This window comes from Oncorhynchus masou, chromosome 12 (genome assembly GCF_036934945.1).
Source record: "Oncorhynchus masou masou isolate Uvic2021 chromosome 12, UVic_Omas_1.1, whole genome shotgun sequence".
NCBI classification, from domain to species: domain Eukaryota; kingdom Metazoa; phylum Chordata; class Actinopteri; order Salmoniformes; family Salmonidae; genus Oncorhynchus; species Oncorhynchus masou.
The window spans coordinates 93,845,439-93,872,938 of NC_088223.1; the positions used below are offsets into that span (position 1 = coordinate 93,845,439).

The window sequence follows — 27,500 nt, forward strand, 5'->3', positions numbered from 1 at the left end:
GTGTGTGTCAGTGTGTGTGTGTGTCAGTGTGTGTCACTGTGTGTGTCAGTGTGTGTGTGTGTGCGTCAGTGTGTGTGTGTGTGTCAGTGTGTGTCCGCGTCTGTGTGTGTGTGTGTGTGCGTCTGTGTGTGCGTGTGCGTCTGTGTGTGTGTGCATCTGTGTGTGTGTGCGTCAGTGTGTGCGTCAGTGTGTGTGTGTGCGTCAGTGTGTGTGCGTCAGTGTGTGTGTGTGTGCGTCAGTGTGTGTGTGTGCGTCAGTGTGTGTGTGTGCGTCAGTGTGTGTGTGTGTGCGTCAGTGTGTGTGTCAGTGTGTGTGTGTGTGTGTCAGTGTGTGTGTGTCAGTGTGTGTGTGTGTGTGTGTCAGTGTGTGTGTGTGTCAGTGTGTGTGTGTGTGTCAGTGTGTGTGTGTGTGTCAGTGTGTGTGTGTGTGTCAGTGTGTTTGTGTCAGTGTGTGTCAGTGTGTGTGTGTGCGTCAGTGTGTGTGTGCGTCAGTGTGTGTGTGTGTGTGTGTGTCAGTGTGTGTGTGTCAGTGTGTGTGTGTGTGTGTGTCAGTGTGTGTGTGTGTGTCAGTGTGTGTCAGTGTGTGTGTCAGTGTGTGTGTCAGGGTGTGTGTCAGTGTGTCAGTGTGTGTCAGTGTGTGTGTGTGTCAGTGTGTGTCACTGTGTGTGTCAGTGTGTGTGTGTGTGCGTCAGTGTGTGTGTGTGTCAGTGTGTGTCCGCGTCTGTGTGTGTGTGTGTGTGTGTGCGTCTGTGTGTGTGTGTGCGTCTGTGTGTGTGTGTGCGTCTGTGTGTGCGTGTGCGTCTGTGTGTGTGTGCATCTGTGTGTGTGTGTGTGTGTGCATCTGTGTGTGTGTGTGCATCTGTGTGTGTGTGTGCGTCTGTGTATGTGTGTGTGTGCGTCTGTGTGTGTGTGTGCGTCTGTGTGTGCGTGTGCGTGTGTGCATCTGTGTGTGTGTGTGTGTGTGTGTGCGTGTGTGTGTGTGTGTGTGTGTGTGCGTCTGTGTATGTGTGTGCGTCTGTGTGTGTGCGTCTGTGTCTGTGTGTGTGCGTCTGTGTGTGTGTGTGTGCGTCTGTGTCTGTGTGTGTGCGTCTGTGTGTGTGTGTGCGTCTGTGTGTGTGCGTCTGTGTCTGTGTGTGTGCGTCTGTGTGTGTGTGTGTGTGCGTCTGTGTGTGTGTGTGTGTGTGTGTGCGTCTGTGTCTGTGTGTGTGCGTCTGTGTCTGTGTGTGTGCGTCTGTGTGTGTGCGTCTGTGTGTGTGTGTGTGTGTGTGTGTGCGTCTGTGTCTGTGTGTGTGCGTCTGTGTGTGTGTGTGTGTGTGTGTCTGTCTGTGTGTGTGCGTCTGTGTCTGTGTGTGTGTGTGTGTGTGTCCGTGTGCTTTCGCACCATGTCCTATTTGTGTACTGACCTGAATGTTTAAATCAAGTGTTTTCCTCTCCTCGGGGAGCCATGTATCATCAAGCCCTTGATTAGGCGAATCAGTTCAGCTCGTTCCGGGCTACAACACAATTGTAAAACATCTGGGTATCTCAGGGGAGAAATATAAACAAGAGAGTTCCGTTAGTCTCATTCTCATTGTTCTTCTTCTGTGGGGAAGCTTTGGCAGAATTGAAAGCATATTTTAGTGTGTCAAGCAGAGCTCTGTCTCTCTCTCTCTCTCTCTCTCTCTCTCTCTCTCTCTGTCTCTGTCTTGTCGTGGAAATTTCCTCTATTTACCAAATCATGAGAGCAAACCACACACAAGTCAGAGTTAGTTATCACAAAGTCCATCTTTAAATATATGAGCTCTATCACAACCCTGTGACTCTCAGATCAATTCAGTGTCTATCAATCAATTGTAACTGAGATCCTTTATAGCAAAGACACACACAGGATAAGACAGCATTGGCTATAAATTATCGTTCAGCTTTGTCTCCTTAACTATGTTATTTTCTCAAACTCAGAACCATAAACCAATCCTCCATATCAACAGGCATATATCAAATCCATCCTATCTTGACAAGATCACAGAGACACACTGACTGGCACACAGACATTGTGGAGCCAAGAGATACACGCTTGACCTCTCCCCTCTCTCTCCGGCCCAAGCAACTTCGTCTTGACATAGAACAGATACTGCAACCCCGCCACAGTATTATACAACAATAACATTCTGATGAGAAGTAACTTACAAACATTTGATGAATATAAAACATCTTACCTATGTTACCAACTGATTCTGATTATTCCTCAACAGTCTCTCTGTCTCTCTGTCTCTCTCTCTCTCTCTCTCTCTCTGTCTCTCTCTCTCTCTCTCTCTCTCTCTCTCTCTCTCTCTCTGTCTCTCTGTCTCTCTGTCTCTCTGTCTCTCTGTCTCTGTCTCTGTCTCTGTCTCTCTCTCTGTCTCTCTCTGTCTCTGTCTCTGTCTCTGTGTGTCTCTCTCTGTGTCTCTCTCTCTGTCTCTCTCTGTGTCTCTCTCTGTCTCTCTCTCTGTCTCTCTCTCTCTCTGTCTCTCTCTGTCTCTCTCTCTCTCTGTCTCTCTCTCTCTGTCTCTCTCTGTCTCTCTCTCTGTCTCTCTCTCTCTCTCTCTCTCTCTCTCTCTCTCTCTCTCTCTCTCTCTCTCTCTCTGTCTCTCTCTCTCTCTCTGTCTCTCTCTCTGTCTCTCTCTCTGTCTCTGTGTGTGTGTGCACATTTTCTGCCTGTTGTGTTTTGAGAGTCGATGTGTCTTATTCTGTGGCCTGCAGTAATAGAAGGGATCTTCAAACAGTAATTTCCATCGATCAGATACTACGTCCCAAATGACACCCTATTGTCTACATAGTGCACTACTTTTGACTGATATATGGGAAAGTAGTTCACGAGGAATTGGTTTGGGACGCATCCCCAGTTCTACCCTCCTCCGCCTAAGAGTTTAAACACTTCACAAAATAATTATTTCCCTCTTCTTCCCTTCTTTCCCTCTCTCTCTCTCTCTCTCTCTCTCTCTCTCTCTCTCTCTCTCTCCCTCTCCTCTCCCTCCCCTCTCCCTCCCTCCTCTCTCTCTCTCTCTCTCTCCTCTCTCTCCTCTCTCTCTCTCTCTCTCTCTCTCTCTCTCTCTCTCTCCTCCTCTCTCTCCCCCTCTCTCTCTCTCTCTCTCTCCCTCTCTCCCCTCCCCCCTCTCCCTCTCTCCCTCTCTCTCCCTCTCTCCCTCTCCTCTCTCTCTCTCTCTCTCCTCCAGCTGGTGGGGGGTGAGTTTGACCTAGAGATGAACTTCATCATTCAGGACAGTGAGAGTATCGGCTGTATGGTCGACCTGCTGTCTCACTGCGAAGTCACCTGCCAGGCTGAGGTAAGAAATACCATGTTATTACAATACATCCTATATATATGGAAGGGATAGCTGCCATTTTATTGGCTCCTAGCCAACTGTGTTATTTTATTTGTTTTTTCACATTGTTTGTAACTCATTTTGTACATAATGTTACCGTCTCTTATGAACGAAAATAGCTTCTGGACATCAGAACACCAATTACACCTCGAACTGGACAAAGATTTTTTTCTTTAATGAGTCCAGAGAGAGAGAGACGTTACGTTCGACAACGTGTTGTTAACGTCACGTTATGGTGTTTATAGACGTATGACAACGTGTAGTTAACGTCACGTTATGGTGTTTATAGACGTGCGACAACGTGTTGTTAACGCCACGTTATGGTGTTTATAGACGCACGACAACGTGTTGTTAACGCCACGTTATGGTGTTTATAAACGCATTTACAACGTGTTGTTAACGTCACGTTATGGTGTTTATAGACGCATCGACAACGTGTTGTTAACGCCACGTTATGGTGTTTATAGACGTTTACAACGTGTTGTTAACGTAATGTTATGGTGTTTATAGACGCATTTTACAACGTAGTTGTTAACGCCACGCTATGGTGTTTATAGACGCATGCGACAACGTGTTGTTAACGTCACGTTATGGTGTTTATAGACGCTTGACAACGTGTTGTTAACGCCACGCGTTATGGTGTTTATAGACGTTGGCAACGTGTTGTTAACGTCACGTTATGGTGTTTATAGACGCATGCGACAACGTGTTGTTAACGCCACGCTATGGTGTTTATAGACGCATTTTACAACGCAGTTGTTAACGCCACGTTATGGTGTTTATAGACGTTCGACAACGGTTGTTAACGTCCACGTTATGGTGTTTATAGACGTCGATAACGTGTTGTTAACGTCAGGTTATGGTGTTTATAGACGTGCGACAGGGGGTTGTTAACGTCACGCCATGGTGTTTATAGACGGTATAGTGTAACGCGTTGTTAACGTCACGTTATGGTGTTTATAGACGTTTTACAACGTGTTGTTAACGCCACGTTATGGTGTTTATAGACGTGTCGACAACGTGTTGTTAACGTCACGCTATGGTGTTTATAGACGCATTTACGGGAGCGGTTGTTAACGCCAAGGCGTTATGGTGTTTATAGACGTAGACAACGCGTTGTTAACGTCTAGGTATGGTGTTTATAGACGCATAGGACAGGGGGTTGTTAACGCCACGCTTATGGTGTTTATAGACGCTAGACAACGTGTTGTTAACGCCACGTTATGGTGTTTATAGTATAGTGTAGCGACAACGTGTTGTTAACGCCACGTTATGGTGTTTATAGAGCGTTTTACGACGCGTGTTGTTAGCGTCCACGTTATGGTGTTTATAGACGCATTTGTAACGTGTTGTTAACGTCTAGGTATGGTGTTTATAGACGCTCGGACAACGTGTTGTTAACGTCCACGTATGGTGTTTATAGACGCGTGCAACGCGTGTTGTTAACGCCACGCTATGGTGTTTATAGACGTTCGGTAACGTGTTGTTAATGTCACGCTATGGTGTTTATAGACGCATTTAGGCACAACGTGTTGTTAACGTCACGTTATGGTGTTTATAGACGTTCGACAACGTGTTGTTAACGTCAGGTTATGGTGTTTATAGACGCATTTACAGCGTGTTGTTAACGTCAATAGGAAGAGTTATGGTGTTTATAGACGCTCGACAGGGTGTTGTTAACGTCACGTTATGGTGTTTATAGACGTTCGACAACGTGTTGTTAACGTCACGTTATGGTGTTTGAGAACTTTGTGGTTTGCAGAACAATCATTGTATAATTGCTCCATCAGGACCGTCATGGTTTTTCAACTTGGCATCTTGTAGTCTGGTTCTAGATATGCCATTAGGGTATTAGGGTATAGTGTAGCCAACAGGAGGAGGGGGTCTATGTATAGTGTAGCCAATAGGAGGAGGGGGTCTAGGTATAGTGTAGCCAACAGGAGGGGGGTCTAGGTATAGTGTAGCCAATAGGAGGAGGGGGGTCTAGGTATAGTGTAGCCAATAGGAGGAGGAGGGTCTAGGTATAGTGTAGCCAGGAGATGGGTCTAGGTATAGTGTAGCCAACAGGAGGAGGGGGTCTAGGTATAGTGTAGCCAACAGGAGGAGGGGGGGTCTAGGTATAGTGTAGCGAATAGGAGGAGGAGGGTCTAGGTATAGTGTAGCCAATAGGAGGAGGAGGAGTGTCTAGGTATAGTGTAGCCAATAGGAGGAGGGTCTAGGTATAGTGTAGCCAATAGTAGGAGGAGGTTCTAGATATAGTGTAGCCAATAGGAGGAGGGGGTCTAGGTATAGTGTAGCCTGGAGGAGGGTCTAGGTATAGTGTAGCCAATAGGAGGAGGGGGTCTAGGTATAGTGTAGCCAACAGGAGGAGGGGGGGTCTAGGTAAAGTATAGCCAATAGGAGGAGGGGGTCTAGGTATAGTGTAGCCAATAGGAGGAGGGGGTCTATGTATAGTGTAGCCAATAGGAGGAGGGGGTCTAGGTATAGTGTAGCCAGGAGGAGGGTCTAGGTATAGTGTAGCCAATAGGAGGAGGATGGTCTAGGTATAGTGTAGCCAATAGGAAGGGAGGGTCTAGGTATAGTGTAGACAGGAGGGGGAGGAGGGTCTAGGTATAGTGTAGCCAATAGGAGGATGAGCGTCTAGGTATAGTGTTGCCAGGAGGAGGAGGAGTGTCTAGGTATAGTGTAGCCAGGAGGAGGAGGAAACTCTAGGTATAGTGTAGGCAGGAGGAGGGTCTAGGTATAGTGTAGCCAATAGGAGGAGGAGGGTCTAGGTATAGTGTAGCCAATAGGAGGAGGGGGGTCTAGGTATAGTGTAGCCAATAGGAGGAGGGGGGTCTATGTATAGTGTAGCCAATAGGAGGAGGGGGTCTAGGTATAGTGTAGCCAACAGGAGGAGGGGGTCTAGGTATAGTATAGCCAATAGGAGGAGGGGGGTCTAGGTATAGTGTAGCCAATAGGAGGAGGGGTGTCTATGTATAGTGTAGCCAATAGGAAGGAGGAGGGTCTAGGTATAGTGTAGACAGGAGGGGGAGGAGGGTCTAGGTATAGTGTAGCCAATAGGAGGATGAGCGTCTAGGTATAGTGTTGCCAGGAGGAGGAGGAGTGTCTAGGTATAGTGTAGCCAATAGGAAGATGAGGAGGGTCTAGGTATAGTGTAGACAGGAGGGGGAGGAGTGTCTAGGTATAGTGTAGCCAATAGGAGGATGAGGAGGGTCTAGGTATAGTGTTGCCAGGAGGAGGAGTGTCTAGGTATAGTGTAGACAGGAGGGGAGGAGTGTCTAGGTATAGTGTAGCCAATAGGAGGAGGAGGAGGGTCTAGGTATAGTGTAGCCAGGAGGAGGAGGAAACTCTAGGTATAGTGTAGGCAGGAGGAGGGTCTAGGTATAGTGTAGCCAATAGGAGGAGGAGGGTCTAGGTATAGTGTAGCCAATAGGAGGAGGGGGGTCTAGGTATAGTGTAGCCAATAGGAGGAGGGGGTCTATGTATAGTGTAGCCAATAGGAGGAGGGGGTCTAGGTATAGTGTAGCCAACAGGAGGAGGGGGTCTAGGTAAAGTATAGCCAATAGGAGGAGGGGGTCTAGGTATAGTGTAGCCAATAGGAGGAGGGGGTCTATGTATAGTGTAGCCAATAGGAGGAGGGGGGGGTCTAGGTATAGTGTAGCCAGGAGGAGGGTCTAGGTATAGTGTAGCCAGGAGAAGGGTCTAGGTATAGTGTAGCCAATAGGAGGAGGATGGTCTAGGTATAGTGTAGACAGGAGGGGGGGAGGAGGGTCTAGGTATAGTGTAGCCAATAGGAGGAGGGGGTCTAGGTATAGTGTTGCCAGGAGGAGGAGGAGGGTCTAGGTATAGTGTAGCCAATAGGAGGATGAGCGTCTAGGTATAGTGTAGACAGGAGGGGGAGGAGGGTCTAGGTATAGTGTAGCCAATAGGAGGATGAGGTCTAGGTATAGTGTAGACAGGAGGGGAGAAGGGTCTAGGTATAGTGTAGCCAGGAGAAGGGTCTAGGTATAGTGTAGCCAATAGGAGGAGGATGGTCTAGGTATAGTGTAGACAGGAGGGGAGGAGGGTCTAGGTATAGTGTAGCCAATAGGAGGATGAGCGTCTAGGTATAGTGTTGCCAGGAGGAGGAGGAGTGTCTAGGTATAGTGTAGCCAATAGGAGGAGGAGGAGGGGGTCTAGGTATAGTGTAGCCAGGAGGAGGAGGGGGTCTAGGTATAGTGTAGGCAGGAGGAGGGTCTAGGTATAGTGTAGCCAATAGGTGGAGGAGGGTCTAGGTATAGTGTAGCCAGGAGATGGGTCTAGGTATAGTGTAGCCAATAGGAGGAGGGGGGTCTAGGTATAGTGTAGCCAATAGGAGGAGGGGGTCTAGGTATAGTGTAGCCAGGAGGAGGGAGGAGGGTCTAGGTATAGTGTAGCCAATAGGAAGAGGAGGGTCTAGGTATAGTGTAGCCAGGAGGAGGAGGAGGGTCTAGGTATAGTGTAGCCAATAGGAGGAGGAGGAGGGTCTAGGTATAGTGTAGCCAATAGGAGGAGGAGGGTCTAGGTATAGTGTAGCCAGGAGGGGGGTCTAGGTATAGTGTAGCCAATAGGAGGAGGAGGATCTAGGTATAGTGTAGCCAGGAGGAGGAGGAGGTCTAGGTATAGTGTAGCCAATAGGAGGAGGAGGAGGGTCTAGGTATAGTGTAGCCAATAGAGGAGGAGGTTCTAGATATAGTGTAGCCAATAGGAGGAGGGGGTCTAGGTATAGTGTAGCCAGGAGGAGGGTCTAGGTATAATGTAGCCAGGAGGAGGAGGAGGGTCTAGGTATAGTGTAGCCAGGAGGGGGGGTCTAGGTATAGTGTAGCCAATAGGAGGAGGAGGGTCTAGGTATAGTGTAGCCAATAGGAAGAGGAGGGTCTAGGTATAGTGTAGCCAGGAGATGGGTCTAGGTATAGTGTAGCCAATAGGAGGAGGGGGGGTCTAGGTATAGTGTAGCCAATAGGAGGAGGGGGTCTAGGTATAGTGTAGCCAATAGGAAGGAGGAGGGTCTAGGTATAGTGTAGCCAATAGGAGGAGGAGGGTCTAGGTATAGTGTAGCCAATAGGAGGAGGGGGTCTAGGTATAGTGTAGCCAACAGGAGGAGGGGGTCTATGTATAGTGTAGCCAATAGGATGAGGGGGGTCTAGGTATAGTGTAGCCAATAGGAGGAGGGGGTCTAGGTATAGTGTAGCCAGGAGGAGGGTCTAGGTATAGTGTAGCCAGGAGAAGGGTCTAGGTATAGTGTAGCCAATAGGAGGAGGATGGTCTAGGTATAGTGTAGACAGGAGGGGGAGGAGGGTCTAGGTATAGTGTAGCCAATAGGAGGAGGAGGGTCTAGGTATAGTGTAGCCAATAGGAGGAGGAGGGTCTAGGTATAGTGTAGCCAATAGGAGGAGGAGGGTCTAGGTATAGTGTAGCCAATAGGAGGAGGAGGGTCTAGGTATAGTGTAGCCAATAGGAGGAGGGGGGTCTAGGTATAGTGTAGCCAATAGGAGGAGGAGGGTCTAGGTATAGTGTAGCCAATAGGAGGAGGGGGGGGTCTAGGTATAGTGTAGCCAATAGGAAGAGGAGGGTCTAGGTATAGTGTAGCCAATAGGAGGAGGAGGGTCTAGGTATAGTGTAGCCAATAGGAGGAGGGTCTAGGTATAGTGTAGCCAATAAGAGGATGAGGAGGATCTAGGTATAGTGTAGCCAATAGGAGGAGGAGGGTCTAGGTATAGTGTAGCCAATAAGAGGATGAGGAGGATCTAGGTATAGTGTAGCCAATAGGAGGAGGATGGTCTAGGTATAGTGTAGCCAATAGGGAGGAGGAGGTCTAGGTATAGTGTAGCCAATAGGAGGAGGAGGGTCTAGGTATAGTGTAGCCTAGGTAGGAGGAGGGTCTAGGTATAGTGTAGCCAATAGGTGGAGGAGGGTCTAGGTATAGTGTAGCCAGGAGATGGGTCTAGGTATAGTGTAGCCAATAGGAGGAGGGGGTCTAGGTATAGTGTAGCCAATAGGAGGAGGGGGTCTAGGTATAGTGTAGACAGGAGGGGAGGAGGGTCTAGGTATAGTGTAGCCAATAGGAAGAGGAGGGTCTAGGTATAGTGTAGCCAGGAGGAGGAGGAGGGTCTAGGTATAGTGTAGCCAATAGGAGGAGGAGGAGGGTCTAGGTATAGTGTAGCCAATAGGAGGAGGAGGGTCTAGGTATAGTGTAACCAGGAGGGGGGTCTAGGTATAGTGTAGCCAATAGGAGGAGGAGGATCTAGGTATAGTGTAGCCAGGAGGAGGGTCAGGAGTGTCTAGGTATAGTGTAGCCAATAGGAGGAGGAGGAGTGTCTAGGTGTAGTGTAGCCAATAGGAGGAGGAGGTTCTAGATATAGTGTAGCCAATAGGAGGAGGGGGTCTAGGTATAGTGTAGCCAGGAGGAGGGTCTAGGTATAGTGTAGCCAGTAGGAGGAGGAGGGTCTAGGTATAGTGTAGCCAGGAGGGGGGTCTAGGTATAGTGTAGCCAATAGGAGGAGGAGGGTCTAGGTATAGTGTAGCCAGGAGGAGGAGGGTCTAGGTATAGTGTAGCCAGGAGGAGGAGGGTCTAGGTATAGTGTAGCCAGGAGGAGGAGGAGGGTCTAGGTATACTGTAGCCAGGAGTGAGGTCTATAAGGTTTCTGTAATCACCTGGGTCTCCCGGTGCCTCCCTTCCAGCACCTGTCCTGCTAATGTAGCTCACCACCTTGTAATATTTAGCGTTTAAATGTTTCTCATTTAACTTGTCGAAGTATTAACCTCTTTGGATTCCACATTTTGAACATTGAGATTTTAAAGACACAATAGATCAGAAGTAGAGAAGAATATAAAGGAGTGAAAGAGACTGGGGTTTTACGTCAGAATTTAATGGTTCTCTGTAGAAAGGTGGATGACTTTGGAATGTGTTGGGTAGACGGGAGGAGAGCAACGTGTTGATATAGGGGAGACGGATGGACATCTGTGGATTAGGTGAAGGAGGGGTTGAGGTCAGGAGGTGAGGTCAGATCCACAGACGGGAGTGATAAGGGTTTAATATCCTACTACTCTTTTCCTGTTGAACCATAACATGTAAGGATTGGAGAGAAGGAGGAAGTCTCAAGTGGGATATATATATCTGTGATGGGGAGAACTGTTGGGTTGTCTGAATTACAGGTGTACAGAACCTTTGGGCAGAATGTAACTTGCTTAAAGCTTCTCTAGTGTCCATAAAGGACTTCGCTGCTGTCGCTTCCCTGTCTCTCTCTCTCTCTGACATTCTTCTGTTAATGACGATAACGTGTGGAGTACTTTGTCTGTGCCGAGGCAAATCATTTTAAAGACACATATTTCCTCCTACCCCCACAGTTGTTAACCTGTTACATCTATGGGGGCGCTATTTCATTATTGGATCAAAAAAAACATGCCCGTTTTAAGCGCAATATTTTGTCACAAAAAGATGCTCGACTATGCATATAATTGACAGCTTTGGAAAGAGAACACTGACGTTTCCAAAACTGCAAAGATATTGTCTGTGAGTGCCCCAGAACTGATGCTACAGGCGAAACCAAGATGAAACTTCAAACAGGAAATGAGCAGGATTTTTGAGGCTCTGTTTTTCATTGTCTCCTTATATGGCTGTGAATGTGCAAGGAATGAGCCTGCCCTATCTATTGTTTCCCCAAGGTGTCTACAGCATTGTGACGTATTTGTAGGCATATCATTGGAAGATTGACCATAAGAGACTACATTTGCCAGGTGTCCGCCCGGTGTCCTCCGTCGAAATTGGTGCGTCATCTTCAACTGCACGTCTTTTTCCAAGCGATTCACAGGAGAAAGTAGACATTCGCAAACGATATATCAATGAAGAGATATGTGAAAAACACCTTGAGGATTGATTCTAAACAGTGTTTGCCGTGTTTCAGTCGATATTATGGAGTTAATTTGGAAAACAGTTCGCCGTTTTGACTGCATTTTCTGTTTTTTTTGGTACCCAAACGTGATGTACAAAACGGAGCGATTTCTCCTACACAGCAAATGTTCAGTTTTTCCTGAAAGATTATTTATGTAACAGAGTCTCCTCATTGAAAACATCCGAAGTTCTTCAAAGGTAAATGATTTTATTTGAATCCTTTTCTGGTTTTTGTGCAAATGTTGCCCGCTAAATGCTATGCTAAATGCTACGCTAGCTATCAACACTCTTACACAAATGCTTGTTTTGCTATGGTTCAAAAGCATATTTTGAAAATCTGAGATGACAGTGTTGTTAAGAAAAGGCTAAGCTTGAGAGCTAGCACATTCTTTTCATTTGCGATTTTCATAAATAGTTAACGTTACGTTATGCTAATGAGCTTGAGGCTATAACTGGATACAGGTTTTTTTCATAGCCAAACGTGTACAAAACGGAGCGATTTGTCCTACACAAATAATATTTTTTTGAAAAACTGAACATTTGCTATCTAACTGAGAGTCTCCTCATTGAAAACATCTGAAGTTCTTCAAAGGTAAATGATTTTATTTGAATGATTTTCTTGTTTTTGTAAAAATGTTGCTGGCTGAATTCTAGGCTTAAAGATATGCTAGCTATCAATACTCTTACACAAATGCTTGTTTAGTTATGGTTGAAAAGCATATTTTGAAAATCTGAGATGACAGTGTTGTTAACAAAAGTCTAAGCTTGAGAGCAAATATATTTATTTCATTTAATTTGCGATTTTCATGAATAGTTAACATTGCGTTATGCTAATGAGCTTGAGTCTATAAATAGGATCCCGGATCTGGGATTGCTCGATGCAAGAAGTTAACTGAGTTCTTTGATTTAAAAAAAATGTTTTTCCATGATGATGATAATCGTGGCTGTTAGTGTGAGTTTTGTGATGACGATTTTAAAAACTGTAAAAAAAATTATGGAGCCAAGCACCCCCAAAACATGATGCTGCCACCCCGTGCTTTGGGATGGTGTTCTTCGATAACAATGGTCATTATGGCCAAACCGTTCTATTTTTGTTTCATCAGACAAGAGGACATTTCTACAAAAGTACGATGTTTGTCCCCATGTGCAGTTGCAAACTGTAGTCTGGCTTTTTATGGCGGTTTTGGAGCAGTGGCTTCTTCCTTGCTGAGCGGGTTATGTCGATATAGGACTCATTTTACTGTGGATATAGATCCTCTCCAGCATCTTCATAAGGTCATTTGATTTGCACTTTAGTCTTGGGTATGATGCTACAAGTCAGGCACACCTGTATTTGGGGAGTTTCTCCCATTCTTCTTTGCAGATCCTCTCAAGCACAGTCAGGTTGGATGTTGAGCGTTGCTGCAAAGCTATTTTCAGGTCTCTCCAGAGAAGTTCGGTCGGGTTCAATTCCGGGCTCTGGCTGGGCCACTCAAGAACATTTATAGACTTGTCCTGAAGTCACTCTTGCGTTATGTTCTTAGGGTCGTTGTCCTGTTGGAAGGTGAACCTTCGCCCCAGTTTGAGGTCCTGAGTGCTCTGGACCAGGTTTTCATCAAGGATCCCTCTGTACTTTTCTCCTTTCATCTTTCCCTCGATCCTGACTGGTCTCCCAGTCCCTGCTGCTGAAAAACATCCCCACAGCATGAGGCTGCCACCAGCAGGTTTCCTCTGGATGTGATGCTTGACATTCAGGCCAAAGAGTTCAATCTTGGTTTCATCAGACCAGATAATCTTGTTTCTCATGGTCTGAGAGTCCTTTAGGTGCCTTTTGGCGAACTCCAAGTGGACTGTCATGTGCCTTTTACTGAGGAGTGGCTTCTGTCTGGCCACTCTATCATAAAGGCCTGATTGGTGGAGTGCTGCAGAGATTGCTGTCCTTCTGGAACGTTCTACCATCTCCATAGAGTAACTCCGGAGCTCTGTCAGAGTGACCATTGGGTTCTTGGTCACCTCCCTGACCAAGGCCCTTCTCCTCAGTTTGGCTGGTGGGCCAGCTCTAGGAAGTTCTTGATACAGACAGGAAACGGTTGAGTGTGAAAAACCCAGCAGCGATGCAGTTCTTGACACACTCAAACCGGTGAGCCTGGTACCTACTACCCCGTTCAAAGGCACTTACAGATTTTGTCTTGTCCCATTCACCCCCTGAACATACACAATCCATGTCTCAATCGTCTCAAAACAAAACAAATCCGGTCTCCTCCACTTCATCTACACTGATTTAAAGTGGCATCAATAAGGGATCATATCTTTCACCTGGATTCACCTGGTCAGTCTATATCATGGAACGAGCAGGTGTTCCTAATGTTTTGTGACACTCAATAATAACTGGTAATAACAGTATGACAGCATATACCGTGGTAAGAAATAACACACTTCTAACACTACTTAGTTACTACTATATAATCTTTATAATATGTATATATATGTATATAATACATTTATACACAAACCTTTATACATTTTTTTTAAACCTCTCTTCTACATTATATTCCAAATTGTATAAATCTAAACGATATATAAAAAATCGGGGGTTCGTGATTTTTTTAGCCAATATACCACTGCAAAGGGTTGTGTTCACGGCCCTTAGCTGTAGTATATTGGCCACCACACCCTCTCCCAGGTCGTATTGCTTAAATATGCACACAAATATATACACACTGAAAGAGAACATAATCCAAATATTCATCAGGCTAAACTAAACTAAACCAAGCTAAACTAAACCAAGCTAAGCTATACTAAGCTAAACTAAACTAAACTCAAAAAAATATATATTTAGTTACACATTGAACTTTAATTAAATGAGATGACTCTTCACATGGGATGATTTCACTGAACAACAAGTTAAAGGGAATATTGAATGAAAAATATGTTCAACAAAATTATAGTCTAGAAACTAAAGCTTTGGTTGTCTTCCTCTCAGGCTTCCATGTCTTCTCCCTGGACCTCCTCAATGTCCACCTCTTGACCATCAGACTCTGAGGCTTCATCTTCACTGTCACTTTCCAACCTTGTTGAGGATGGCTCGTTGTCAGGCTCAAAAAGCCCAACATTTGCCCGGATGGTCACGAATTTTTCAACCCTTGCATTGGACAGCGTGCTTTGGTGTGTGTGTTCCCAAACAAAGACCAGTTCCGCTCTGAGGCGGCTGATGTTGGTGGGATTTGGAGGATGATGGAGGCAACAGGGAAAGAGCCTCAGATCAACAAAGTCCCTTCCACCAGGTGGCTGATGAGATATGTTGGCACGACTGCCATATTGCATCTCCATCCCAAAGCCCTTGCTTGGAAGTGTACTTGCCAGACTGCCAAGATACTTGACCTCATCCAGGCCAAGGTGGCGAGATACGGTAGTGATGACACCATAGACCTTGTTGATCTCTGCCCCAGACAGGATGCTCTTGCCAGCATACTTGGGGTCCAACATTTACGCTGTGACGTGTACTGGCTTCAGGCAGAAGTCTTCACGCTTTTTGATGTATTTCAGAACTGCAGTTTCCTCTGCTTGGAGCAACAGGGAAGTGGGCAGGGCAGTACGGATTTCTTCTCTTACATCTGCAGGCAGAGTCTGAACATTAGACAGGATGGCATTGAGAGAGCCAATCTGTGCAATGTCTACTGCTATAGGTTTCAGGAGTTTCAGGCTGCTTACCACTCTCTCCCAAAATACATCATCCAGGAGGATCCTCATGATGGGACTGTCCGTATCACCAGACTGTGATATGGCAATTTCTTGGAGAGACTCCTTCCCCTCCAGGAGACTGTCAAACATGATGACAACACCACTCCGATGGGTGTTGCTGGGCAGCTTCATTGTGGTGCTCTTATTATTCTCACTTTGCTTGGTGAGGTAGATTGCTGCTATAACTTGATGAGCCTTCACATACCTAACCATTTCCTTGGCTCTCTTGTTTTCAGTGCCAAGATGTCCTTGAGGAGCAGATTCAATGCATGAGCAGTACAGCCAATAGGTGTGATGTGAGGGTAGGACTCCTCCACTTTAGACCAAGCAGCCTTCATGTTCACATCATTGTCTGTCACCAGTGCAAATACCTTCTGTGGTCCAAGGTCATTGATGACTGTCTTCAGCTCAGCTGCAATGTAGAGACCGGTGTGTCTGTGCTCTTGTAGAATACTGGTTGAGGAGTGGAGATGATGTAGTTAATTATTCCTTGCCCACGGACGTTCGACCACCCATCAGAGATGATTGCAAATACAGTCTGCTTTCTCTATAATTTGCTTGACCTTCACTTGAACTCTGTTGAACTCTGCATCCAGCAAATGAGTAGATAAAGCATGTCTGGTTGGAGGGGTGTATGCTGGGCAAAGAACATTCAGAAATCTCTTCCGATACACCTGTGAGCATCAGAGGTGATCCAGTTGCATATACACCTCAAGACAGATATTAATCTACGGTCCTCCATTGAGTGAAAAATATTTATGAATCCAGGAGGATCATGAGCTGTTGCTATCGATAAGGTGTCTGATTCATCATTTTCACCTCGAATAGAAGTAGAGGGACTTTTGTCAGAGGTTGCTTGATTGTGAGCACTGAGGGAACTTTATGCACTTGGCCAGATGATTCTGCATCTTTGTTGCATTCTTGTTGCATTTGGCACAATATTTACAAATGTACACAGCTTTTCCTACTACATTAGCTGCAGTGAAATGTCTCCTCACAACAGATTGTACCCGTGGCAGTTTCCTGTAAAGATGAGAAAAAAACAAATACAATTCCATGTACAGATAAATAGTTCAGCAGTTAGATTAAACAACTCCTTTGTAAGATGCATGTTTTAAAATGAAACATGTATGGAAACAGGTGAATTAACACTTCTCAGTTAGCAGGCTCAAACACTGACTAGCAGATTGTTAACAAGTTAGAAATGATTTACTAGTTTACTAGTTTACTACTAAAAAAATCATGTATGTCAAATAAAATATATTCACCCCACCCAGTATTGTAATCAAAACTTACCAGAAAGCATGTAGTCCTTGGCTCAGACAGTGTAGTAGTGTGGGCTCAATAGCATCTCATTAGTGTGCACGATCTTGAGAATCAGCCGTACATGTGATGGAAGAGTACACTGTGCATGCAGAGGGTTGCAATTCCCCAAAATATGCCACAAGACCTAGAATTGCCTTATGTGTATCCCTACAAAAAAGTTTCACTGTTACAAGCTACATTTTTAGCTAACTTTTTAAAAATGAATTTAAGCAACATTTATATTTTATTTTTATTTTTTATTTCACCTTTATTTAACCAGGTAGGCTAGTTGAGAACAAGTTCTCATTTACAACTGCGACCTGGCCAAAATAAAGCATAGCAGTGTGAACAGACAACACAGAGTTACACATGGAGTAAACAATTAACAAGTCAATAACACAGTAGAAAAAAAGGGGAGTCTATATACAATGTGTGCAAAAGGCATGAGGAGGTAGGTGAATAATTACAATATTGCAGATTAACACTGGATTGATAAATGATCATGTACAGGTAGAGATATTGGTGTGCAAAAGAGCAGAAAAGTAAATAAATAAAGACTTAGGGGATGAGGTAGGTGAAAATGGGTGGGCTATTTACCAATAGATTATGTACAGCTGCAGCGATCGGTTAGCTGCTCAGATAGCACATGTTTGAAGTTGGTGAGGGAAAAAATTCCCAGGCTTAGCTTCCCAGGCTTAGCTTTCTAGGCATAGCTTCCCAGGCGTAGCTTCCCAGGCGTAGCTTCCCAGGCGTAGCTTCCCAGGCGTAGCTTCCCAGGCGTGGCTTCCCAGGCGTGGCTTCCCAGGCGTGGCTTCCCAGGCGTGGCTTCCCAGGCGTGGCTTCCCAGGCGTGGCTTCCCAGGCGTAGCTTCCCAGGCGTAGCTTCCCAGGCGTAGCTTCCCAGGCGTAGCTTCCCAGGCGTAGCTTCCCATGGAAAATTCCCGGAAATTTCCCAGAAGGTTTTTCGACCCTTTGTAACACTGTATGTGCCATGGAATCGGTGGAACTATTTTGCAATAAATGTTTTGGTCCTTAATTTAAAAATGTTGGGAAAGTTATCAGAACTTAATAAAACCTAATCAACCAATAATGATTTAACATTATTCCCAGTATGTGACGGACAATGAAAGGTAGTTGAATGAAAAGCAGGTCACACCAGATCCTCTGCAGTATTAGACGTTTCTTCAGGTCCCCGTGCAAGTTCAATACTGTCCACTAGGGGCAACGCCAGTGCATATTACCATCTAGTAGGCTGGCGGCTTGTTAGTGTGGCGGGGGATAGAGGAAGAGCTTAAAGTGCAAGCCACTGCTCTGAGGATCCTAGTTTCAATCCCAGGGGTGCTAGGTACTCGTTTATTTTTTACAATATCCCCTTACAAATGTTGAATACTGCAGTGAGACCTTTAGATAAGAAATGGTTCTGTTTGTGTTGTGTCACCAGGTGTGGTCCATGTTCACAGCCATCCTGAGGAAGAGTGTGAGGAACCTTCAGACCAGCACAGAGGTGGGCCTCATACAACAGGTCTTGTCCAAGCTGAGCTCTGTGGACGACATGATCGCAGGTAGGGGAACACACACAAATGCACACACACACAGCACGCACGCAATATCTGACAACACACACATTGCAAGACCTGACACACTGACTAGCCCTGACACCCTGACAGACACACTACACACCAGACTAGACATTAGTAGACCTGACACCCTACAGCACAGAGACTAGTGGTATATAATATAATAGTCAATTGACCTCCAAGCAAGACCTGACTAGACCTGACCTGATTAGACCTGACTAGACATTACTAGACCTTACTAGACATTACTGACTAGACATTACTAGACCTGACTAGACCTGATTACTAGACATTACTAGCCTTGACTAGACATTACTAGACCTGACTAGACATTACTAGACCTTAGACCTGACTAGACCAGACTAGGCCAGACACATTACTAGACTGACTAGCCCCCTGACTCGACATGACTAGCCCTGACTAGACATTACTATCCCTCACCACACATTGCTAGACTAGACATTATTAGACACTACTAGACCTGACATTTTTCTCCCTCTGTGTGTGTGTGTGTGTGTATAGATCTGTTAGTGGATATGCTGGGAGTGATGGCCAGCTACAGTATAACAGTGAAGGAGCTGAAACTTCTCTTCAGTATGCTGAGGGGAGACAACAGTATCTGGGTGAGTTAACCTGGGGGGGCTGTGTGCAGCTACGCTGGGTTGTGTGACTATCTGTGGAGAAGCTGGGCTGGGTGAGACAACGTTGAAGGGCTGTGTGTAGGCTGATTGGAGGGCTGAAAGGAGGTGACATTGGGGTGTGGGGTGTGGAGAGGGGGATGAGGGGAGAGGTCCAGTGTTCACAGACAGATATGTAAAGATCTACAGCAACAACAGTACTCCTCCCTCTCTCCTCCCCCTGTCCCCCTCAACACCATCTATCTATCCATCCATCTATCCCTCACCCTGTCCCCCAATTTCTCCTCTCCTGGTTGCCCTAGCAAATGATCATCCCCATTTCTGCTCTCCTTCAATCCCTCTATCCTTCTTCACCTTGTCCCCTCCATCTGTCTCTCCTCTTCCTCTCCTCCTCTCTTCCTCTCCTCCTCTCCTCCTCTCCTCCTCCGCTCCTTCTCCTCCTCCTCTCCTCATCCATCCTTATATCCTTCTTCACCTTGTCGCCTCCATCTCTCTCCTCCCCTTCCCCACACTGTGACATCATGTATACAGCAACAAAACCCTCACCCCTCCATCTCCCTCATCTCTTCTCCATTTCTCCTTTATCTGGCCTCCATCTCTCCTTCATCTCTCCATCTGGCCTCCATCTCCTTCATCTGGCCTCCATCTCTCCTTCATCTCTCCTTCATCTCACCTTCATCTCTCCCTCTTCATCTCTCCTCCATCTCTCCTTTATCCTGGGATAGATTTGTTAGGGGCCTCCATCTATTGATAAGCTGTTATCTGAGGCAGACAGAGGTGATTGACAGCTTATTGATCCAATAGGGTTGTTGTAGGGCCGATGATGTCCCACTGTGGTATTCTCCTTTGTCTATCCTCATTCTGTGTCTGTGATTTGTTGGAATGTCACAAACTCCCTCTGATTCATCTAACTTCCTCCTGTCTCATCCCGTCCTCCTCTTCTCTGTTCCCCCCATCTCTCCTTCATCCTCCTCCTCTGGCCTCCATCCTCCTTCTCCTCTTCTTCATCCTCTTCTTCTGGCCTCCATCCTTTCCTCTCCTTTATCTCTCCTCCTCTCCTCCTTCTCCTCTTTATCTCCCCATCCCCCCTCATCTTCTCTTCTCCTTCATCCTTATCCCTCCTTCATCTCTCATTTATCTGATCCCATCTCTCCTTCATCTCTCCTATATCTGGCCTCCATCTCTCCTTCATCTCTCCTCTCATCCCTCCTTCATCCTCCATCTCTCTTCATCTCTCTTCATCTCTCCTTTATCTGGCCTCCATCTCTCCTTCATCTCTCCTTCCCTCTCCTATATCTGGCCCCTCCTTCTCTCCCTTCATCTCAATCCTCTCTCCTTCTCTCTCCTCCCTCTCTCCTTCATCTCTCCTATCTCCTCCATCTCTCCTTCCTCTCGTCTTATCTCTCCCCCATCTCTCCTTCATCTCTCATTTATCTCCCCATCTCTCTCCTTCCTCTCTCCTCTCCTCTTCTATCTCCTCCATCTCTCCTTCATCTCTCCTTCATCTCTCATCATCTCTCCTCTCCTCCATCTCTCCTTCATCTCCCTTCATCTCTCATTTATCTTCTCTCTCCTTCATCTCTCATTCATCTCTCCTATATCTGGCCTCCATCTCTCCTTTATCTCTCCCCCATCTCTCCTTCATCTCTCCTGGCCCCACCTCCTCTCCTTCCCTCTCCTTCATCTCTCCTTCATCTCTCATCCTGGCCTCCATCTCTCCTTCCTCTCTCCTTCATCTCTCTCTGGCCTCCATCTCTCCTTCATCTCTCCTTCATCTCTCCTTCATCTCTCCTTCATCTCTCCTCCATCTCTCCTTCATCTCTCCTTCATCTCCTCCCTTCCATCTCTCTCTCCTTCATCTCTTCATCTCACCTTCATCTCTCCCCTTCATCTCTCCTCCCTCTCCTCTCCTGGGATAGATTTGTTAGGGGGTTGCCATGGTATTGATAAGCTGTTACCAGAGGCAGGCAGAGGTGATTGACAGCTTATTGATCCAATAGGGTTGTTGTAGGGCCGATGATGTCCCACTGTGGTATTCTCCTATCCTCATTCTGTGTCTGTGATTTGTTAGGAATGTCACAAACTCCCCTGATTCATCTAACTTCCTCCTGTCTCATCCCGTCCTCCTCTTCTCCCTGTTCTCCACTCCTCTTCTCCTCCTCCTCTCTCCTCCTCACTTCTCCTCTTCTTCTCCTCTTCTTCTCCTCCTCCTTTCCTCTCCTTCTCTCCTCCTCTCCTCCTTCTCCTCTTCTCCCTCCCTTCCTCTTCTCTTCTCCTTATCCCTATCCCTCTCTCTGATCCCTCTCTCCTCTCGTACTCCTCTCCCCCTCCCCTCTCATCCCCTTTTCATCCCCATTCCTCACCTCTTCTTTCATTTCATCACTCTCTCCTCCTCCTCCTCTCCTCTCCCCCTCCCCTCCTTCTCTCCTTCTTTCTCATCACTCACTCTCTCCTCTCCTCCTCTCCTCTCCTCCTCTCCTCCTCCTCTCCTCCTCTCCTCTCTCATCACACTCGTCTTTCTACTTCCTCTCCCCCTCTCCTCCTCCCTCTTCTCCCTCTTCTCCCTCCTATCCTCCTCTCCTCTTCTTCTCCTCCTCCTTTCCTCTCCTTCTCTCTCATCACTCTCTCCTCTCCTCCTCTACTCCTCTCCTCTCCCACTCCTCATCTTCTCTCTCTTCACTCTCGTCTTTCTACTTCCTCTCCCCCTCTCCTCCTCCCTCTTCTCCCTCTTCTCCCTCCCTCCTCTCCTCCCTTCTCCTCCTCCTTCCTCCCTTCTCTCCTACCTCTCTCCTCTCCTCTCCTCCTCTACTCCTACCTCTCTCCTCCCTCATCTCCTCCCTCTCTCCTACTCTCTCTTTCCTCCTCTCCCCCTCTCCTCCTCCTCTCTCCTCCTCCTCTCTCCTCCTCCTCTCTCCTCCCCTGCTCCGCTCTCCCATCCCCCTCCAGCCTAGACATTCCATCAAGTTGTTGTCTGTGTTGAACCTGATGCCTCAGAGACACGGTCCAGACACCTTCTTCTACTTCCCTGGTCGCAGTGCAGCGGTAAGAGACACACACACACACACACACACACACCTGTCCATGTTGTGTAGTGATCGCCTCCCTTCCATATATTTGAAGCCAAGTAGTCACGTAATACACACAGACATCCTAAACAGACGAAGAGTCATCTTTGCATATCGTTTCACACAAAGAGTCATTTTTCAACCAGGTAAAAGAGACAGTTGTTTGGTGCTTGGTTCCTGTCGGTGACTTGATAGACTTGTGATTGTGATTGGCAGATGATGTGTTGTCTGTGATTGTGATTGGCTGATGGTGTGTTCTGTCTCCTCTCCCAGGCCATAGCGTTGCCTCCCATCGCTAAGTGGCCTTACCAGAACGGCTTCACTCTCAACACCTGGTTCAGACAAGATCCCCTCAACAACATCAATGTAGACAAGGACAAACCATACCTCTACTGGTGAGAACTACAACCTAACTCAACCTAACCGCAACCTTATCTAACCTCAAACTAAACTAACCTAACTCAACCGCAACCTAAACAACCTATCTTCAACCTAAACTAAACAAAATTACCCTTAACCTAACTCAACCTAAGCTCAACCTAAACTAACCTCAAACTAACCCCAAGTAACCGAACCTCAACCTAACCTCAACTATTCAAACCTCAACCTAACCTCAACCTAACCGAACCTCAACCTAACTCAACCAAACCTTAACCTAACTCAACCTAACCTCAACCTAAACTAACCAAACCTCAACCTAACCTCAACCTCAAGTAACCAAACCTGAACCTCAACCTAACCTTAACCTAACCTCAACCTAACCTCAAATAACCGAACCTCAACATAACCTCAAGTAACCGAACCACAGCCTCAACCTAACCTTAACCTCCACTAACCGAACCCTAACCTCAAGTACCGAAAATGAACCTCAAACTAACCAAACCTCAAACTAACCTTAACCTAACTCAACTTAACCTCAACCTAACCTAAAGTAACTGAACCTCAACCTAACTCAACTTAACCTCAACCTAACTCAACTTAACCTCAACCTCAAGTAACTGAACCTCAACCTCAACCTTAACTCAATCAAATCGTAACCTAACTAAACCTAACCTCAACCTAAGCTCAAACTAAACTAACCGAACCTCAACCTAACTTCAACCAAACCGAACCTCAACCTAACTCAATCAAACTTAACCGAACCTCAAGTAACCTAACCTCAACCGAACCTCAAGTAACCGAACCTCAACCAAACCTCAACCGAACCTCAACCGAACCTCAACCTAACCTCAACCTAACCTCAAGTAACTGAACCTCAACCTAACCAAACCTCACCCTACCCTCAACCTAACCAAACCTCAACCAAACCTAACCTCAATCTCAACCTAACCTCAAACAAACCTAATATCTCTACTGCTGTACATTCTGAACTGATCACTCTAATATCTCTACTGCTTTACATTCTGAACTGATCACTTTAATATCTCTACTGCTGTACGTTCTGAACTGATCACTCTAATATCTCTACTGCTCTACATTCTGAAATGATCTTGTGTAGATTCTCCAGGTATACATATAATACATTTACTGTTACTGTGTAGACTACATACATGTACAGTTGAAGTCGGAAGTTTACATACACGTTAGCCAAATACATTAAAACTCAGTTTTTCACAATTCCTAACATTTAATCCTAGTCAAAATTCCCTGTCTTATGGTCAGTTTGGATCACCACTTTATTTTAAGAATGTGAAATGTAAGAATAATAGTAGAGATAATGATTTATTTCAGCTTTTATTTCTTTCATCACATTCCCAGTGGGTCAGAAGTTTACATACACTCAAGTAGTATTTGGTAGCATTGCCTTTAAATTGTTTAACTTGGGTCAAACGTTTCGGGTAGCCTTCCACAAGCTTCATACAATAGGTTGGGTGAATGTTGGCCCATTCCTCCTGACAGAGCTGGTGTAACTGAGTCAGGTTTGTAGGCCTCCTTGCTAACACACGCTTTTTCAGTTCTGCCCACACATTTTCTATAGGATTGAGGTCAGGGCTTTGTGATGGCCACTCCAATACCTTGACTTTGTTGTCCTTAAGCCATTTTGCCTCAACTTTGGAAGTATGCTTGGGGTCATTGTCCATTTGGAAGACCCATTTGTGACCAAGCTTTAACTTCCTGACTGATGTCTTGAGATGTTGCTTCAATATATCCATATAATTTTCCTGCCTCGTGATGCCATCTATTTTGTGAAGTGCACCAGTCCCTCCTGCAGCAAAGCACCCCCACAACATGATGCTGCCAACCCCGTGCTTTACGGGTGGGATGTTTGTTCTTCGGCTCTAAGCCTCCCCCTTTTTTCACCAAACATGATGGCCAAACAGTTCTATTTTTGTTTCATCAGGACAGAGGACATTTCTCCAAAAAGTACGATCTTTGTCCCCATGTGCAGTTGCAAACCATAGTCTGGGTTTTTAATGGTGCTTTTTGGAGCAGTGGCTTCTTCCTTGCTGAGCGGCCTTTCAAGTTAATGTCGATATAGGACTCGTTTTACTGTTGATATAGATACGGTTGTACCTGTTTCCTCCAGCATCTTCACAAGGTCCTTTGCTGTTGTTCTGGGACTGATTTGCACTTTTCACACCAAAGTACGTTCATCTCTAGGAGACAGAAAGGAGGTCTGAGGTCTTGGCTGATTTTTTGGGGATTTTCCCATGATGTCAAGCATAGAGGCACTCAGTATGAAGGTAGGCCTTGAAATACATCCATAGATACACCTCCAATTGACTCAAATGATGTCAATTAGCCTATCAGAAATTTCTAAAGCCATGACATCATTTTCTGGAATTGTCCAAGCTATTTAAAGGCACAGTCAACTTAGTGTATGTAAACGTCTGACCCACTAGAATTGTGATACAGTGAATTATAAGTGAAATAATCTCACTGTAAACAATTGTTGGACAAATGACTTGTGTCATGCACAAAGTAGATGTCCTAACCGACCTCCCAAAACTATAGTTTGTTAACAAGAAATGAGTGGTTGAAAAATGAGTTTTAATTACTACAACCTAAGTGTCTGTATATTTCCGACTTCAACTGTAGATAGCATGTGATTACTGCTACAGTGCTATTTGGGTTGTTAATCAGATTTGTCTTGCTGTTTTTTGATTTCTTATTATTTTTTCCCTTTCAATAAAATGTCAAACAATTAAAAAGTCAGGGGCCAGTAATATAAACACCTGCTATAACACTAAACTGTATATGCAACCAATACACTTTGATTTTAACCTAACCTCCACCTAACCTAAATATCACCTAACCTCATACGAACTTTAACCTCATCTTAAACTAACCTAACCTCAACCTAACCTAAATATCACCTAACCTCATACGAACTTTAACCTCATCTTAATCTAACCTCACCTCAACCTCCACCTAATCTTAACCCTTGTGGTGTCTTAAGGCTAAAAATAAAATATGATCCGCCACTATGTTTATCAGCAGAGAAAATCCCCTAAATGATATTTGTTCAACTTGAAATTGTATGACTTTTCCCCAACATTAGAAAAAGTCCCCTTTGTTCATGAAGACACCACCAGGGTACAGCGATTGTCTTTCATTTTTGACCCGGCCGTTATAAAATCATTTACACACCACAAAAAAAACACAAATACACACACACACGCACACACGCACACACGCACGCACACACACACACACACACACACACACACACACACACACACACACACACACACACACACACACAGACAATGAGAAATGTAGATTGTGTTTTTTTTTTTTTTTGCTGATTGAACTCAGACAAAACTTAAACTTTATTGTACATGTGCAGCATCTTCCCTCAACAACCCCTTCACGACCCTATTTTGTCACAGACAAAATAAAAACAATTTCAGACAAAATAAACATGTATTGAAAGCATTGTTTACTAGTGGGGCGGTCAGTCAGAGGCTGCAGATGAGGTCTCTCTATGCGGAAGCACGTTTCAGATTCAGATCAGATTTCAGCCCAATAGGTCGTAGATCAGATTTCAGCCCAATAGGTCGTAGATCAGATTTCAGCCCAATAGGTCGTAGATCAGATTTCAGCCCAATAGGTCGTAGATCAGATTTCAGCCCAATAGGTCGTAGATCAGATTTCAGCCCAATAGGTCGTAGATCAGATTTCAGCCCAATAGGTCGTAGATCAGATTTCAGCCCAATAGGTCGTAGATCAGATTTTAGCCCAATAGGTCGTAGATCAGATTTCAGCCCAATAGGTCGTAGATCAGATTTCAGCCCAATAGGTCGTAGATCAGATTTCAGCCCAATAGGTCGTAGATCAGATTTCAGCCCAATAGGTCGTAGATCAGATTTCAGCCCAATAGGTCGTAGATCAGATTTCAGCCCAATAGGTCGTAGATCAGATTTCAGCCCAATAGGTCGTAGATCAGATTTCAGCCCAATAGGTCGTAGATCAGATTTCAGCCCAATAGGTCGTAGATCAGATTTTTTTCAGATGTCCAGGAAGAACAAGAGAACAATGATTTAGAAGAGAGGAGGAGGTGAAAATGTTTGTTTACACCTTTGCAGTACCTTTAGCAATAATAATAATAATAATAAACTTCTACTTTAGTAAAGAAAACAATGATGACAGGTGTGTTGTAGTAACAACGAGTGGTGTCCGCTCATTAAATGCAGTCTTTCTGCACTGTGAAGAGGGAAAACCCACATATTCACAACGTTTGTGATTAATGACAGGTTATTTCTTCATGCAAAATAGATCTGGGTTTAAAAATTAAATTAAGCTGCTTTTTTTTCGGTGTTTAGTGAAGGAGGGTGATTTGTTTCCCTTACGACAAGGGGAGTATATGGAATGTACACAGGCTAACCTAAACCCAACGACAATTTATACATTTATACATCTGCTGAGTCAAAGGGGGATAGAGATGGAAAATAGAAGGGGGAGAGAGAGAGAATGGGAATTTATTTGTCCCTGATTTTATTAATGGATCAAACTGTCATCTCAAAATAAGTGAATAAACTCCGGAAAGTGAACAAACACAATAAGGAAATAATTTAACAGTGGATTAATGAAAACATTACTTTACATGGTTTTAAATGTCAGGTGAGTCCATTAGTGGGCAGTTGTTTGGACGCCTCGGGCCAGACTCGCTGTGAGACAACGTTAGTGGTGGCTGTTAGCCACAGTCACGCTTCATTAGCTATGACCTTTCATTACAGCGACCTCTCACTCTCGTTCAGTCTCTCACTCTCTCTCTCTCTCTCTCTCTCTCTCTCTCTCTCTCTCTCTCTCTCTCTCTCTCTCTCTCTCTCTCTCTCTCTCTCTCTCTCTCTCTCTCTCTCTCTCTCTCTCTCTCTCTCTCTCTCTCTCTCTCAAGCTTCACATGCTCACAGAAATCTCTGTTTGACAGAGAGACAGACAGACAGACAGACAGACAGACAGACAGACAGACAGACAGACAGACAGACAGACAGACAGACAGTGTTATAACAGGTAGTTGCTACAGTAGATTATAACAGGTAGTTGCTACAGTAGATAACAGGTAGTTGCTACAGTAGATTATAACAGGTAGTTGCTACAGTAGATTATAACAGGTAGTTGCTACAGTAGATTATAACAGGTAGTTGCTACAGTAGATTATAACAGGTAGTTGCTACAGTAGATTATAACAGGTAGTGGCTACAGTAGATTATAACAGGTAGTGGCTACAGTAGATTATAACAGGTAGTGGCTACAGTAGATTATAACAGGTAGTTGCTACAGTAGATTATAACAGGTTGTTGCTACAGTAGATTATAACAGGTAGTTGCCACAGTAGATTATGACAGGTAGTTGCTACAGTAGATAACAGGTAGTTGCTACAGTAGATAACAGGTAGTTGCTACAGTAGATAACAGGTAGTTGCTACAGTAGATTATGACAGGTAGTTGCTACAGTAGATTATGACAGGTAGTTGCTACAGTAGATTATGACAGGTAGTTGC

General features: G+C 45.3%; 1 protein-coding gene across 1 annotated transcript in view; it reads left to right on the forward strand.

Moving 5' to 3' along the window:
- Positions 1-27,500, forward strand: part of LOC135551081 (neurobeachin-like) — a 304,485-nt gene that overhangs the window by 92,418 nt on the left and 184,567 nt on the right. Inside the window, exons 2-6 of the mRNA XM_064982478.1 lie at positions 3,191-3,301; positions 17,718-17,838; positions 18,376-18,476; positions 21,438-21,533; positions 21,830-21,951. Of these exons, the coding sequence (XP_064838550.1) occupies positions 3,191-3,301; positions 17,718-17,838; positions 18,376-18,476; positions 21,438-21,533; positions 21,830-21,951 (551 nt within the window). The remainder of the gene's footprint in view (positions 1-3,190; positions 3,302-17,717; positions 17,839-18,375; positions 18,477-21,437; positions 21,534-21,829; positions 21,952-27,500) is intronic.